The following is an 18331-nucleotide window of genomic DNA, read 5'->3' on the forward strand; positions in this document are numbered from 1 at the left end:
TCTCTATAGAGCCAGGGTATCAAACTCATTCCATGGAGTGGTTTTAGTAATTTATTTTCAATTAAGCCCTAGACAACCAGGTGAGGATAGTTCTTTACTAATTAGTGGGAGGAGGGAGGAGCAAAAACCCACAGAGGGAGGAGGGAGGAGCAAAAAAACCACAGACACTCAGTCCTAAAAGGAATGAGTTTGACGTGCTTCTAACTCTTCTAAACACCATTATGAATCCTGTCTAGAGCAGAAGTATATCCCATTATCTGAAGTGTCTACCGTAGTGTTTACCGTTGTTTCATGTGTTCGATTTGATATTAAATACCGTTTTGGCAGGCAAAGTCAAGCACAGGGTTCAAACCACCAGCAGTAATTGGCAGGTAATCTGCTGGAATTGTGGACTGTATTTTCCACTGATACTGTAGTCATGAATGTGGGTATGGCTGCTGTCCTCATTGAAGGTCAATTTGCCTGACGGTTTTCATATCCGTTCATCATGATCCATTACACCTCGTAGCACAACAAGCGTAATATTCTTTCTTCAAACATTTATACAACATTTGTGAAAGAACGTGGCAAACGAGGAAAAGCAAAGAGATTTAAACCAAAGACTTCCAATGAGTTCAATCCCTTTGTCTCTCTTTAGTTATCCTAATGAAAGATACTTACATTTTGAGCAACATAGTAAGTTGGATTTACATTATTTTGGTGATATGATATTGAAACGTCTTGCATACATTTCTTCTAATATATTTTGGGTGTATTTTGACACAGTTATGAAATGACAGAGTGGATACAGATAGGTGTGAGAAAAAGATTGAAGAGTTGGAGCGGGAATCTAACCCTGGTGGGGAGAGGGATGACCTGTCTATAGTGGGTGGGTTACCGCTAGACCACGGGCTCTGCACAACTTGTATACAGTGCCTTTGGAAAGTGTTCAGACCCCTTGACTTCGTCCACATTTTGTTAGGTTACAGATATTCTAAAATGGATGAAATAGTTAGTTTTTTCCCTCATCAATCTACACACAATAGCCCTTTTTTCTTTTTTTGACATATAAGAACAAAAAAATTAAATATCACATTTACATAAGTATTCAGATCCTTTACTCAGTACTTTGTTGAAGCACCTTTGGCAACGATTACAGCCTAGAGCCTTCCTGGTTATGACGCTACAAGCTTGGCACACCTGAATTTGGGGAGTTTCTCCCATTCTGATCCTGTGCAGGATCCTCTCAAGCTCTGTCAGGTTGGATGGGGAGCATCGCTGCACAGCTATTTTCAGGTCTCTCCAATGATGTTTGATCGGGTTCAAGTCCGGGCTCTGGCTGGACCACTCAAGGACATTCAGAGACTTGTCTCGAAGCCACTCCTGCGTTGTCTTGGCTGTGTGCTTAGGGTCCAGCCTGAGGTCCTGAGCACTCTGGAGCAGGTTTTCATCAAGGATCTCTCTGTACTTTGCTCCGTTCATCTTTCCCTCGATCCTGACTAGTCTCCCAGGCCCTGCCGCTGAAAAACATCCCCACAGCATGATGCTGAAACCACCATGCTTCACTGTAGGGATGGTGCCAGGTTTCCTCCAGACGTGACGCTTGACATTCAAGCAAAAGAGTTCAATCTTGGTTTCATCAGACCAGAGAATCTTTTTTCTCATGGTCCGAGAGTATTTAGGTGCCTTTTGGCAAATTCCAAGTGGGCTGTCATGTGCCTTTTTCTGAGGAGTGGCTTCCATCTGGACACTCTACCATAAAGGACTAATTGGTGGAGTGCTGCAGAGGCAGTTATCCTTCTGTAAGCTTCTCCCATCTCCACAGAGGAACTCTAGAGCTCTGTCAGAGTGACCATCGGGTTCTTGGTCACCTCCCAATCTCTCTCGATTGCTCAGTTTGGCCGGGGGCGGCCAGCTCTAGGAAGAGACTTGGTGGTTTCAAACTTTTTCCATTTAAGAATGATGGAGGCCACTGTGTTCTTGGGGACCTTCAATGCTGCAGAAATGTTTTGGTACCTTTCACAAGATCTGTGCCTCGACACAATCTAGTCTCGGACCTCAACTGACAATTCCTTCGACCTCGTGGCTTGATTTTTGCTCTGACATGCACTGTCAACTTTATATAGACAGTTGTATGCCTTTTCAAAATCATATCTAATTAAGTGAATTTACCACAAGTGGACTCCAATCGAGTTGTAAAAACATCTCAAGGATGATCAATTGTAACAGGATGCACCTGAGCTCAATTTCGAGTCTAATAGCAAAGGCTCTGAATACTTATGTAAATAAGGAATTTCAGTTTTTTGTCTTTAACACATTTTCTATGCTGTTTTTGCTTAGTCATTGTGGGTTATTGGGTGTATATTGCTGAGGAAATTGTTTTATTTAATCCATTTTAGAATAAGGCTTTAATTTACCAAATGTGGAAAAAGTCAAGGGATCTGAATACTTTTCGAATGCACTGTTTTTTTTTGTCCATTTCAATGTAACCCAGAATAATTTCTTAGTATATATGGTACATATCAACGAAATGTACCATCTTACTGCCCCTCCTGTTTCTAATCTGTTCAATTAAAGCATAATAAGGCCCTTATCATCAATCAATAGGGCTGTAAACCATTTGTGTTTCTCATACAACTATGGTGTTGAAATACAGTTTGTTGATTCTGCCTTTCACATGCACTGAAACCCCAAAAAGTGTTTTCACAGCACTCTCAAAAACACCAATATTCAGGTTGAAGTACAACTTTGGGTGTTTCTGAGTACTACATTTCTGTTTTAAAACACAATCTGAGTATTAGAACACTTACATTTGGTTTACATTTCAACACCCTCCAAACACCAGATATCAGCTTAGGTGCACTACTTTTTATGGTTTCATTACACAATCAGGTTGTTTTAATACTTTACATTTTTACAGTGCGGTGTTAGAGCACCAGTGTCTAATCCCTGTGTTGCTATCATAGAAATAGAATCACTAGAGCGGTTTTTCCCGTTCAAGTCAATGGGTCTGAAATTCGTGGACCGGTGTCCATTTTAGAAGTGATTCTATGTCTATGGTTGCCATATCCTACCACAGGACCCAGTCTTCGTCACTAAGCTGTTGGAGTACCTCAATATGGACCCCTTCAGTGATGAGCCAGATGCCCAGATGGAGGTTGATGGTGCTGGGGCAGCAGGCGGCCCCTCTTTTGAGGGCCAGAGAACAGTGGGTCTGGAGAATGTGAGAAGCAGGACCACACAGGGCCAGGTGCCTGTACCACACCCATGGGAGGAGAGGAACATGGCCATAGGAGGAGAGGATAGATCTCCAGACCAACCAATGGATGTCCAGGCTTCTGAATCCATGGTAGACTCCGAGGTGGAGAGGTGGATCCACGGTACCAAAGCTCCTCCTCCTCTGGAGACTGAGACAGACCTCCTGGCAGATAAACCACAGAAGAAGAATCTCCTAGCAGAGCCACAGAAACAGGACATGCAACTCCAGGAGGAGGAGGAGGTGGTGCATATGGGGGTCAAAGCTTACTCAAAGGCACATCGAGGGAAAAACCACCTCGGCGACTTTGGCTACATCATTACAGACACAGCGTGAGTATGGTGAAGATTATACTTGCTGCTATTTACCAAACATAATGTATGCATTTATACTTTAACTTCACAATGAGCAGTTATCGCCAGCTCTGTGTGTTTCCTATTTTCTCTTCACCTCATAATTTTTTATTGTTGGGCATACTGTGGTTAAAATAGGCCTGAAGCAATCTTTGTTGCCTAAATTCATGCTACTGTTGAAAAAGCATACATCTTTCAAAACAACACCGACATATACAAACGTTTTCTTTTTTATAGAGAATGATCGCTTCATATCCTTGGTGGTGCACTTGGTCACAATAGCTGTGGCGATTAGTCCTTCAGTATGCGGGTATTACCGCACTGAATTACAGTGTTCATGATGATATGGTGTCAGCAAAGGGCACCACAGTCAGCCTCCACTCGGCTCAGCCTCACACCGCAAGATAGGTTTCTATCGACTGTGTTTCGCCTGTGGCACTTTTTCAAGTCCCTTTCTGGCGTGATCAGGGAGAGTGTCAGAGCGCTGTCCTTTACCTGTTCAACAGCACGCCTCTCGCTTTCTTGGGGAGGGGCGCTCGCCACCGGCCATCCGGGCTTGACATCTCAGAAACCCCACTGCGTGCGCCCACACTCGCGAGCACACACACACAGTCAGGGGAGACAAGAGGAACAGTTCACCTTCCAGACATACTTTTCTCTCTTCCTTCTTCTCCTCCCCCTGTTCCTGCATCCCCAGCCCGATGTTGTTGTAGCTAGCAGGAACCTGCCTACTGTGGTCTCCAGAGTTTGCTGCAGACCTGATGATTGTGCAGTTGTTATACCCATCTCCTTCCCCACCCGCAGTGGGGCCAGGCTAACTTGCTTATCTGACAGCTCCTGACATTGTGGTGGGGGGATGGGAGGAAGGATTGGGATGAGATGGGGGGGGAGAGGAGAGAGAGAACCAAGAGGAAAAGTGCTAGCATCAACAACCAAGTCACTCCTAGAGCTCTCCAGTTATTAGAAATACCGCAGAGGGAGCCGAACGTGTCTGGAATCACTTGGTTGAATCTTTAACTTTCAAAAGCTCTCAAAACAGAAAAAGAGATCTTCACTTTCTTAAAGGTAGAGTAAATCGAGCGCCTCATGGTGATAAATGTAATAACGTTATTAGAGGATGTTACAATTATGTGTAAACCGGCCAGTAAACTATCTGAGGATGCACATCAGTTTAGATTTACATTTATGTGTATTGTTATTGGTTGGCATGGTCATTTTTAGCCCAATATTATCTTAGTATTACAATAGTCCTTAAAACCTTTAAAGGCAAAACATATGACAAAAGACCCCCCAAAAAGCTAGACAAATTCAAATTGTGTACCCAAATTACACAAAATTTAAACGCTATATTGTGCAGCCTACATACTGTACTGTGCCTTCAGAAAGTATTCACACCCTTTGACTTTTTCTCGATTTTGTTCTTACACCCTGCATTTAAAATGGATTACATTTAGATTTTGTGTCACTGATCGACACACAATACCCCATAATGTCAATGTGAAATTATGTTTTTAAAAATGTTAATGAAAAATGGAACACTAAAATGTCTATACAACCCTTTTGTTATGGCAAACCTAAATAAGTTCAGGAGTACAAATGTGCTTAAAAGTCACATAATAAGTTGCAAAGACGGACTCTGTGTGCAACAATGGTGTTTAACATTGTTTTTAAATGACTACCCCATCACTGTACCCCACACATACAATTATCTGTAAGGTCCCTCAGTCGACCAGTGAATTTCAAGCAGAGATTCAACCAAGATATCTATTGGTAGAAATTATTATTTTAAAATTAAACAGACTTTGAATATCCCATTGAGTATGGTGCAGTTATTAACTGGGGCGGCAGGTAGCCTAGTGGTTAGAGTGTTGAGCCAGTAAATGCAAGGTTGCTAGATCAAATCCCTGAGCTGACTAGGTAAAAAATCTGTTATTCTGCCCTGAACAGCTTGAAGAGAGCTTGAAGAATGTTTGAAATATTGTGCAATCCAGAAATCGTAAAAGCTCTTAGAGACTTACCCAGAAAGAGTCACAGCTGTAATCGTTGCCAAAGGTGATTCTAACATGTATTGACTCAGGGGGTTGAATACTTGTCTAATCGAGAAATAGTAGTTTTTTTTCTCCAATGAATATTTCTTTTTATGTTAGCATGTTTCTAACACTTTGACATTACAGAGTTTTTTGTGTAGATCATTGACAACAACAAAAAGGACAATTACATCAATTTGAATCCCACTTTGTAACACTACAAAATATGGAAAAAGTCAAGGGGTGTGAATACTTTCTGAAGGTAGTGTATATATAACCTTTAACTCCAACGATCTGTGTTTAGCCTTGTCATTTCCTGCATACAGAGCTGCCTACCGAATGCTTTGCTTGCTCTGTCCAAAATGACAACCTATTCCTTGCACAGTGCCCACTTTTGACCAGGTCCCAAAAGTCTGGTCAAAAATAGTGCACTATGTAGGGAATAGGGGGCCATGTGGGATGCAGACTCTGTTGCCTTGGGTGATTTCCTCAGATGGAGTATGGCTTTATCATAGAGCCATTACACTTTCACACATCTATTACATTTTCACATTATTACTTGTGTGTGTGTGTGTGTGTGTGTGTGTGTGTGTGTGTGTGTGTGTGTGTGTGTGTGTGTGTGTGTGTGTGTGTGTGTGTGTGTGTGTGTGTGTGTGTGTGTGTGTGTGTGTGTGTGTGTGTGTGTGTGTGTGCGTGTGTGTGTGTGTGTGTGTGTGTGCGTGTGTGAGAGAGAGTGAAGAACGCCTATATGATACAGTCATTACACCTCGCGCAGGTTCCATTTGCACCTTACTGCTTGTCTCATTGCTGGAAAATGCAGGTTATTTACCAAGCCAGAAGAGGCACCTGATCCCTATTCCACTGGTGCAAGGCTGTTTGTGTGTGTGCTTGCGTTTGTGTGCCTGCATGCATGCACATCTATAATATGCGTGTGTGTGCACATCTATACATTGTGTATGTATGCGAGCTTGGTTGTGTGTGTCTTGTTAGTTTATGTACATGTCAGTGGCTTGTGGAAACCCAGATATGCCAATAGGGCTGGTTGCTGCCGGTTCTGTGACTGGTTGGTTGTAATATAAAGGAGCTTCATGTCTGATACCGTGCTTTCTCTCTGTCTGCCCTCCCCCCCAGCTCCCTCACCTCTGACCAGGGCCTGGACCTGATGGAACATGTGGGTCGGAGGATCAACCTCCATGTGGCCAACATTCTCCACCTCTCGTATGTATTACAGGACACACAGGACCCATGCACTAGTGCACACACACCTTGTGTTTTTTTGTTGTCGAAAAGTGGGACTGGAAAGTATTGTCGACATAACCTTCAAACCAGGGGTGTCAAACTCCTTTGTACATGATTGATCAGTGAAGGTTATTGATTGGGTAGAAACTCCCCTCATCTGGTTGTCTAGGTCTTCAAGAGGAAATCTGCATTTTAAACAATAACAACGTGAAAACCAAGCCACTGTTTTGATGAACAGCTCGAGCTCGATGGGGCTGGATAAATATAACCACTCTGAAATTCATAGAAGGAGCTATGGATGAAAGGACTGACCATCTATGAAATCGAAATGATAGTTCAAACGATGTTTTGAAGCTGTGTTTGTTTACAGGTACTTCGTTTACATTACATTCATTTGCGTAAAACAAGCTTATATTTTGGTTTCAGGTGGGGTAAGAAAGATTCACTAAGCTCATGAGGCATTTTATAACTCATATTCTTCTAGAATCAATGGCTATATATCCTTACTTTAAAGTCCTGAAATGGATGTAGCAACTGCAGAAAAGCAGCAGACACGCGGCCCTCTGGGAATTACATTTGACACCCCTTGTCTAAAATAAAAGACCATTTAAAATTCTGAAGAGGAAGATGTTTTTTTCTTCTTCTCCAGTGTAAAGCTCAGGGAACCGAATAAAGGTTTCCAGGACTCCAGAAACGGGAAGCACTGTGTGTGAAGGAAGCACTGTGTGTGAAGCTGCCCCTGCAGTGCAGTAGCGGAGTGCGTAGCCTTCTTATTCCGACCTTTTGTGTGTTTGTGTTCCTCTGGAAAGAGAAATCAGCTCTAATTACCTCCACATACTGTATGGGATGCTTCCCAAACGGAAGCCTATTCCCTATATATTGCACGACATTTGATCAGGTCATATTCCGGATTGAATTCTGTTGGGTTCACATCAAATCAAATCAAATTGTGTTAGTCAAATGCGCTGAATACAACAGGTGTAGACCTTACAGTGAAATGCTTACTTACGAGGCTCTAACTAACAATGCAGCTTCAAAAAATAAGTAATTAAAGAGGAGCAGTAATAAAATAACAATATATACAGCGGGGTGCCTGTACAGAGTCAATGTGCGGAGGCACTGGTTAGTTGAGGTAGTATGTACATGTAGGTAGAATTATTTGAAGTGATTATGCATAGATGACAACATAGAGTGGTGTGGGGAAGGGGGGGCACGTGAATAGTCTGGGTAGCCATTTGACTAGATGTTCAGGAGTCTTATGGCCTGGGGGTAGAAGCTGTTTAGAAGCCTCTTGGACCTAGACTTGGCGCTCTGGTACCGCTTGCCGTGTGGTAGCAGAGAGAACAGTCTAGAACAGTCCAGGTGGCTGGAGTCTTTGACAATTTTCAGGGCCATCCTCTGACACCGCCTGGTATAGAGGTCATGAATGGCAGGAAGCTTGACCCCAGTAATGTACTGGGCTGTTCGCACTATCCTCTGTAGTGCCTTGCGGTCGGAGGCCGAGCAGTTGCCATACCAGGCAGTGATGCAACCAGTCAGGATGCTCTCGATGATGCAGCTGTAAAACCTTTTGAGGATCTGAGGAACCATGCCAAATCTTTTCAGTCTCCTGAGGGGGAATAGGTTTTGCCGTGCCCGCTTCACAACTGTCATGGTGTGCTTGGACCATGTTAGTTTGTTGGCGATGTAGACACCAAGGAACTTGGAGCTCTCAACCTGCTCCACTACAGCCCCGTCGATGGGAATGGAGGCGTGCTCAGCCCTCTTTTTTTCTGTAGTCCACAATCATCTCCTTTGTCTTGATCAGGTTGAGGGAGAGGTTGTTGTCCTGGCACCACACGGCCAGGTATCTGACCTCCTCCCTATAGGCTGCCTCATCGTTGTGGGTGATCAGGCCTGCCACTGTTGTGTCATCGGCAAATTTAATGAAGGTGTTGGAGTCGTGCCTAGCCGTGCAGTCATGAGTGAACAGGTAGTACAGAAGGGGGCTGAGCACGCACCCCTGTGGGGCCCCTGTGTTGAGGATCAGCGTGGCGGATGTGTTGTTACCTACCCTTACCACCTGGGAGCGGCCCTTAGGAAGTCCAGGATCCAGTTGCAGAGGGAGGTGTTTAGTCCCAGGGTCCTTAGCTTATTGATGAGCTTTGAGGGTACTATGGTGTTGAATGCTGAGCTGTAGTCAATGAATAGCATTCTCACATAGGTGTTCCTTCTGTCCAGGTGGGAAAGGGCAGTGTGGAGTGCAGTAGAGACTGCATCATCTATGGATCTTTTGGGGCAATATGCAAATTGGAGTGGGTCTAGGGTTTCTGGGATGATGGTGTTAATATGAGCCATGCCCAGCCTTTCAAAGCACTTCATGGCTACAGACGTGAATGCTATGGTTCGGTAGTAATTTAGGAAGGTTACCTTAGTGTTCTTGGGCACACTAAGGTGGTCTGCCAAAAAACATGTTGGTATTACAGACTTGGACAGAGAGAGGCTGAAAATGTCAGTGAAGACACTTGCTAGTTGGTCAGCGCATGCACGCATACACGTCCTGGTAAACCGTCTGGCCCTGCGGCCTTGTGAATGTTGACCTGTCTAAAGGTCTTACTCACATTGGCTGGGGAGAGCATGATCACACAGTCTTCCGGTACAGCTGGTGCTCTCATGCATGTTTCAGTGTTATTTGCTTCGAAGCGAGCATAGAAGTAGTTTAGCTCGTCCGGGAAGGCTTGTGTCACTGGGCAGCTCTTAGCTGTGCTTCCCTGCCACATCACTGCCTTATTGTTGTTGATGGCTCTAAACACATTTAAAAAACAGTCATGGTTCTTAATAATATGGTCTTTTTTTGTGAAAACACATGAGAAACACACACGTTCACACGCGCAAGTACATAAGTATGCACACACACACATGTGCTCACGCATGCACATACGCATTAATACACGGACACTAGCACACATGCATAAACACACGGACACCTGCACTCACACACATGCGCGCACACACACTCACTCACACAGAATCCCACTGGAGAGAGATAGCAGTGTTAATGTTTTATTGACTAGGTGAACTATCCTTGAACCCCGCTAGTTTCTCATGGTAGTTCTGTGCTGCTGGAACCAGGCCATAGGAGGCAGAGAAGACATGTACAAACTGAGTCTGAAAAGCCTTTCAAGCCTCTACTCCAGGAGAAGGCAAGTCTGGTTACTTCTCACAGAACAGTATCATATGAAAGATGCCAGAGACGCAAACAGTATGCCTTGTTTCTATAAATTCCCACAGCTATTCAGGTGCTTAGTACCATTATTTGTGAGTTGAAGATGACATTATCTACATTTTGGTCCTGTGTGTCTCAGTACAAGCATGGCACTTGCATTGCCAAGGACCCGCTGGGGCCAACGATATAAAAATGAAATGAATGCACGTGTGACTGTAAATCGTGTTGGACAAAAGAGGTTGCTTAATATATATATATATATATATATATATATATATATATATATATATATATAATCTGAACAAAAATATAAACGCAACATTCAACAATTTCAATTATTTTACTGAGTTACAGTTCATGTAAGGAAATCAGTCAATTGAAATGCATTCATTAGGCAATAATCTATGGGTGGGCCTGGGTGTGCATAGGCCCACCCACTCGGGAGCCAGGCCCAGCCAGTTAGAATGAGTTTTTCTCCACAAAAGGGATTTATTACAGACAGAAATACTCAGTATTCCTTTGTAATATTAAACATTCACGAAAATACAAGTGTCATACATCATTTAAAAGCTTAACTTCTTGTTAATCTAGCCCCTTTGTCAGATTCCAAAAGGGCTTTACAGCGAAAGCACACCATGCGATTATCTGAGGACAGCACCCCGCACACAAAAGCATTACATACATTTCCAACCAAGCAGAGGTGTCACGAAAGTCAGATAAAATAAATCACTTACCTTTGAAGATCTTCATCTGGTTGCAATCACAAGGGTCCCAGCTACATAACAAATGGTCCTTTTGTTCGATAAAGTCCTTCTTTATATCCCAAAAAAGTCAGTTTCATTGGCGCACTTGACTCAATAATCCACCGGTTTCCCTCGTTCAAAATGCATACAAATTAATCCCATAAATTACCAATAAACTTCTTCCAAACATATCAAACAACGTTCCTAATCAATCCTCAGGTACTCTAATAAGTAAATAAACGATAAAAGTTAAGACGGAGAATACCGGAGACAATTACTGGAGATAAATAACGAAGTACGCGCCATCACCGGAACGTGCAACAAACACTACAGCCAAAATGGAAGCCACTTACTAAAACTACAAATTCTAGCTAGTTTTTCAAAAAACAAGCCTAAAACTCTTTCTAAAGACTGTTGACATCTAGTGGAAGTCCTAGGAACTGCAATCTGGGAGGTGTTCCTTTTATATTCCCATTCACAGCCATAGTAATCAGGGGTGAGCTGAAAAAAGCCAATTCTGGATGGATTGTCCTCGGGTTTTCGCCTGCTATATCAGTTCTGTTATACTCACAGGCATTATTTGAACAGTTTTGGTAACGTTAGAGTGTTTTCTATCCAATACTACCAATTACATGCCTATCCTAGCTTCTGGCCTGAGTGTCACGTAGTTTACTTTGGGCACCTCATTCATCCAAACTTCCAAATACTGCCCCCTAACCCGAAGAAGTTAACCAGCTTCTTGATATGTCACACCTGTCAGATGGATGGATTATCTTGACAAAGGAGAAATGCTTACTAACAGGGATGGAAACAAATTTGTGCACACAATTTGAGAAAAATATGCTTTTTGTGCATATGGAAAATTTCTGGGATCTTTTATTTCAGCTCACGAAACATGGGACACTTTACATGATGCGTTTATATTTTTTTCAATACACTTGATTTTAGAAACAGTTCTAAATTAATAATTTTGCTCTCTAAAGGAGAGGCATTGACATGGCTGGCTGCAGTGTGTGTGCCAAGGTTTTATGAGGTTGAGTCGTGCATCTCCAGACTGGCTCTATTATACCACACCGAGATGATAGCTAGCTCCTATCTATTCTGTTCCAGGAGACTGATATACAGAGATATAGATGCCTACTAATGTATCCTTTGTCTGCACTGTTTTTCCCTCCTTTTGGACTAAATGCGCTGTGTTAGAAGCATATTTATTGAGTAATGATGGGCGTCTGTTTGCCTGTGATGTGAGCCGGAGCTCATTGTGTTTCTCTCCAGTATGCTCAGCAGGTGAGACTATGAAAGCACCCGTCTCAATGTGAGCCAACTCTGGCTGCTAGTGAGGGTCAGAACACACTGAGACCACAGTTACGTCCCAAATGGAACCCTATTGCCTATGTAGTGCACAATTTCAAGCTTCTCTCTCTGTATGCGTACGGCATGAGATTGAATGAGGTGAAAAGAGATACTCCATAGAGGAGAGAATACGAGCCATATGAAAAGATTATCATAATACAAATGAGGTGGTTTAGCTTCGGGGTGCTTGTTTTGGATGGGATTTAAGTTTCTACATTGGATACTGTTATGTATAAAAACAGCACTTTACCTTGCCCATGCTGATGTTCTTTGCTCTACCGAGATGACGTAAATGTTTTACTGATCATATACACTAGGGGGAGTGGCCTCCTCAGACACTGAGGTACGCTGAACTGAACTGAACCTGGTGAACTGATGGACCCACACACACACACACACACACACACACACACACACACACACACACACACACACACACACACACACACACACACACACACACACACACACACACACTCACACTCACACTCACACACACACAGAGACTAAGAGACAGAGAGAGAGATAAACCTGTACCCCCGCACATTGACTCGGTGTACCCCCTGTATATAGCCTCGTTATTGTTATTTCATTTTGTTCCTTTTTTTCAATGTTAGCTTATTTAGTAAATATTTTCTTAACTCTATTTTCTTAACTGCATTGTTGGGCTTGTAAGTAAGCATTTCACAGGAAGGTCTACACCTGTTGTATTTGGCGCATGTGACAAATAACATTTGATTTGTGTCACACACACACAATGTCTGCACAAGCGCGAACACGTGTACACGCAGACACGCGGACGAACACGTGCATAAACAAACACACACACACTTCCCTCAACTGAGCTAATATGAGCACTGAGCGTATAAACCCCATTCGATTACACAAGAACACCAGTAGAGTTTTGATAGATAACTTATCCAACTCAATCATCCATGAAGTACTGTTTTTTCCAGAGTCTATTTAGACAATTATTTTTAGGAAGAGAAACACAACCGTTTCATTTCAGATGCATCTACGTAAATTCCTGGCAGACCATTGGCACCAGGAAGAATGTGGGACAGATTGTGAAAACATTAACATTTGACAGAGCAAACAGAAGAACATTCAAGCGTCCAGTTTTCTGAGAGTTAAGAGAATATTCCACCGAACATGCACAGAACATGGTTGTCACGTCCTCAGAATACAAGATATGAATGTTCTAGACACGTTTCATGAGAATGTTGCAGGAACATTCCTGTGTCCAGAGGGTTAGGAGAATATTCCTTACACGAACATGGTCGTAGCAGGACGATCGGACTACCGTCAACCAAGAGGTTGTGAGTTCAAATCCCGGGTGAGGACATATTGAGTAATGATTACTAAATAATTGAACATGCACAATGCCATCATGTACATTTAAAACACTGTGTTTTAAAAGCACTGTGTGTGAGTATCCCTAACCTTGCCAACAGACAAGGGCCTTAATTGGCTCTGTAACAAGACGTGATCTGTAATGTTTTTTTGGGGGGAGGGGGCACAAATGGTTTTGCAACATTCCCATGAAACGTCTGTAGACGTCTCTAGAACATGAATAACTTATGTTCTGAGAACATGGCAGCCATGTTCTGTGGTGGGACGTTGATGGAATATTCTCCTAACCCACCGAAAACTGGTACATGAATGCTTTTGCTACATTCTCAAGAAACATGTCTAGAACAACCACATTCTGGGTATGATCTATTTGACATTAAGGGAATGGTCTCTTGGAAATATTCCTTGTACGTTACGGGAACATTCCTGTGAAGACTTTAGTTAGTGACCTAATGACACTTTTAAGGGAACATTCTCTAAAGTTGTGGGAACCTTTGTTGTTAGTTGGGTTGTCCATCAGAGGAGTAGAACAGATTTTTTACATGTCATAAAGCTCAGTCACTTGTCAAAAAAAAGAAGAAAAAAAGCCAAAACGGTGACAGAAAGTTGTGTTGTATCATGCAAGGAACCACTTCACAAAATAAAATGCATTATTATGACTGGTATTGACAATGGAAGGCTGCTGGTCTCTGATCCCAAGTATTATATATCCTGCAGTTGTGGCCATTTGGACAATTTAAATCTATAATCTGCTTGTCCGACAATTTGTTTTACTTGCAAGTGGACAAGCGTTAATGTTGAACCCTGGAAGGCATTAAACGGGTTTAACAGTGAGGAAAGTTGCTAATTCAATGCTCATTCAAAGCTATGCCCCTGATTGCATCCCAAAAGGCACACTATTCCCTATATAGTGAAGGTGTGCACTATATAGAGATTAGGGTGCTATTTGAGACGTAACCCATGTCTCCGATGGTGGCTGTGACGGATAGTTTTCTCTCAGGCTGGGTTACAGTAGGCTGGCAGTGTGATGATGGATCTCCCCCCAGTTTATACACTGAGGCTGGAAGTAACTAGACTTCCAAGGCCAAACACAACGGGTGAAAAATGACTTAAAATTCATCCCAAATGGCACTCTATTCCCTACGTAGTGCATCACTTTTGAACAGGGCCCATAGGGTTACGGACAAGAGTAGTGCACTATATAGGGAATAGGATGCCATCTGGGATACAGTCTGAATAAAGGTGGTTTATGAGGGTCATAGTGGGGAGGCGGGGTGTCACTTCACCTAACGATGCCCCTTCACACCTCACGCTTCCTGGGATTCTGACTTTTCCCCTCAACCACTGCTCTACACTCTTTTTAAAAAAAAGGGCTCCTAAAGGGTTCTTCAGCTGTCCCCATAGGATAACCCTTTTTGGTTTAACTATTTTGAGTTCCATGTAGAACCCTCTGTGGAAAGGAATTGAACTTCTACATGGAGCTTTAACGGGTTCTACCTGGAACCAAAAAGGGTCCTTCAAAGGGTACTCCGATGGGGACAGCCAAAGAACCCTTTTATGTTCTTGATAGAAACAAAGGTACTAAAGTACTATATAGGGCCGTAAGTGTCACGTTCTGAACTTAGTTCCTTTGTTATGTCTTTGTTTTAGTATGGTCAGAGCGTGAGTTGGGTGGGTTGTCTATGTTCCGTTTTCTATGTTGTGTTTTGCGTTTGGCCTGGTATGGTATGGTTCTCAATCAGAGGCATGTGTCGTTAGTTGTCTCTGATTGAGAATCATGCTTAGGTAGCCTGTTCCCACTTGTGTTTCGTGGGTGTTTATTTTCTGTGTCTGTGTGTCCACACGGAACTGTTCTTGGGTTGGTTATTTCACCTGTCGTTTATTGTTTTGTTTCCGTGTTTTAGTTAAGAGCATGAACACGTACCACGCTGCGCATTGGTCCTCCGATCCTTACTACTCCTCCTCGTCAGAGATACCGTGATAGCTCTTTTTGCAATACTGTTTCGATTCAACGGCTTGTGAATCATAATATTGTAATCAGGCAAAAGGTTTTCTCCCTGGTAAGATGTAAAAGACCTTAGTACCATAGTATATCAAATGTATTGCAATACAACAACGCCCTGGATTGTACATTAGACCTAAAGTTTGTCACACCACCATTAAACCCTGCAGAATATATTTTATTTTACCAATTGCTGTTGGCTTTCTGCCTATTGGTCTCAGAGAAGGATTCTTCTCTGTTGGGATTGTTGCTGACGTTGGGACTATGCTTCTGTAGATATTTTTGTTTTACTGTGACTGTAGGGAGTTTCTTCATCCCGTCCAGTCTGGTTAGTTTCTATTTTGGCCATGATTAGCATAGTTAAACATATATACTGCACTGGAGAGCGAGGAGTGTGTTCAGTTTACTAGCTCGACAGTGGGGACATAGGGGGCAAATAGACGGGTAGCCAGAGCGGCAAAGTGAAGGTTCTCAGCTGCAGTACAGTGCCACGCGTTCATGTTTGGTGTTTTGTTCAAATTCAAACAGAAAGAGAAAACAACCCCCCTCCACTGGCTGCTATTAAAGATGTTAGATGATTTGAAGCTTGCTGGTAGCTGAAGCTCTCAGGGAGTCACTCTGTCTTTCTCTGCTCTCCACTCTACTCCACTCTAGTCCTCTGTCTCTCAGTCTTTTTCTACCTCGGTCTGCGGTTGAATTGAAGAAAACTGAGTTTTGGGGGTGTAGCTAGCTTTTCCTCTTTTGCTTCTATATTTCAGAGTGCTGGGTCCAGCTGTGACCTTCAGGGTGGGCTCCAACCCTCATAATGTCAGCACTGCAGATCTTGCCCACGTTGCAGGTACGACCACTCTCTCTCATTTGCACCCGTCGATATTATCCCAAATCCACCCACTAATCATTACCTATATCGTGCTCATCATCATTTATTGGTTTCACCATTGAGGGAAGTCACAGTAAAACCTCTGATCGTCTCAAAGCAGAGTTGATCATTGATTCGCACAAATATTTTGTCATGTTTGTGTTTCACACAGGATGACAAGCGTGTCCTACTCAGATACTTAGGCGGTGGCCCAAATGGCAGCCGATTCCCTATTCAGTGCACTCTCTGGTCAAAAGGAGTGCGCTATAAAGGGAGTCGGTGCCATTTGGGATGTAGAGGGTGACCCTGGATGGGCTTCATCTGCTCTCCTCGCACATCTGCTAGACTGACGGACAGGCTCAGACAAGCTCGCCGTAAAGCCAGGCAGTTTGATGTGGTCTGATAGAAAGGTGTCATGATGAGAGTGGGGGGGGATTTGTTATTTCAGTATACATCGCTCCCGCACCACATTACACTACACCGCACCGCTGGCATTGTCTGAACTTGATCAACAAGGGAGTGTGACGCCCTTGCTTCGGCTGGAAATGACTTTGAGAAGCAGCGAGCAACAGTCAATAACATTGGGGTTGGAACAACAACAGTAATGACACTAACACAAACCACATGGAGCCTTTTTATATTGGCCAAAATGTGCTGTTGTTTCATTCAGTGGAATTTGGCACCACTCTCCTGATGTATTATTGGGTGGTCTATAGTGGTTGGTTTCTGTCCTATCCATTTACAGAGATGCTACAACAACACTAGGAAATAGGAAGAAGGCCCTTACGGAAAAGCCATGTGAAATCATGTGTTTTTGGAACACTTCACATGCAATGATTTGAATGACATGAAGTTCCAAATGTGGTTTTTCGAATGTGATCACATAACCTTTAACGTGTGTTTTCAAATCTTCACCCATTTCACAGTATTTTTCATATGAATTTTCACAGGTAATGTCCTGCAAAAGAAACAGCAGTTAGGATCTCCCCAGAATGTCACGCGGTCACCGTGTTTTACAATTGGCACATTTGACCCACTTTTGACATACGTGATTACATAGTGTATGTGTAGACTAATTATTGTTCAACGTGTCCTCACCTGGGATTTTGAACTCCCAGCTTCTTCTTTCACGGCATTCTGATCTTCCTGCTACGCCACCATGTTTGTGTCAATAACTGATTTCACCTGTGTCCCTACACTTTGGACTTTAAAGTCAATCTCAGCTTTGTTAAAAAAAAAAACACACAAAAGAAAAAACATTATATTTATCATAGTAATTGAGAGATAACACTAAACAGAATAATATTACCCACCAACATTAGACAACTATACAGAAAAACCCTACATTTGCTAATGAAATCAATGATGAGAGAATAGTCAGATTAATGGACAACTAAAATAGAAGTGCAGATGACACTCTTTTTCTAAGTGCAGAGATGTATTATGGGTGATAAATGTGTAGAGAAATGCTATAGACTTTGCAGCGCTGCAGAAAGATAATACCCTAAATCCAGAGGTTGGGAGCTCAAATCTCAGGTGGGATCATATTGAAAAGTCAGTAATAAGTGATCATGTTAAATAGAATCATATTCTCATTGATTAAAGATTTGTTTACACTATTTTAGCTGAACAGTGTACCACTTACTTGAAAACCCCCATGTCATTTTCATTCCCAAACAGGTGATATTTTCCGATTTTTTTCTTTTTCACATGTGAGGTCAGTTGTTCACCTGTGAAACCATATGTTGTATTAAATTGAGAGTTTACATGTTAGTACCACCTTTTCACATGTGAGGAGAATAACATGTGACAATTGCACTTTCACAAACTTTTACATGTGAAAATCTCTCTCTCACATGTTGAACTACAATTGTGAAAAACTTGAAATGTTGCAATCCCATGTTGTCACATTTATTTCACACGAGATCATGTTTTCACATGTAGATCCATGTTATTACATTA

At 42.6% G+C, this 18331-nt stretch overlaps 1 protein-coding gene across 1 annotated transcript in view; it reads left to right on the forward strand.

Moving 5' to 3' along the window:
* Positions 1-18331, forward strand: part of LOC115105135 (receptor-type tyrosine-protein phosphatase N2-like) — a 240064-nt gene that overhangs the window by 85514 nt on the left and 136219 nt on the right. The window contains exons 8-10 of the mRNA XM_065006804.1: positions 3059-3567; positions 6747-6833; positions 16269-16348. Of these exons, the coding sequence (XP_064862876.1) occupies positions 3059-3567; positions 6747-6833; positions 16269-16348 (676 nt within the window). The remainder of the gene's footprint in view (positions 1-3058; positions 3568-6746; positions 6834-16268; positions 16349-18331) is intronic.

Source organism: Oncorhynchus nerka, linkage group LG22, assembly GCF_034236695.1.
Source record: "Oncorhynchus nerka isolate Pitt River linkage group LG22, Oner_Uvic_2.0, whole genome shotgun sequence".
In the NCBI taxonomy this organism is placed as follows: Eukaryota; Metazoa; Chordata; class Actinopteri; order Salmoniformes; family Salmonidae; genus Oncorhynchus; species Oncorhynchus nerka.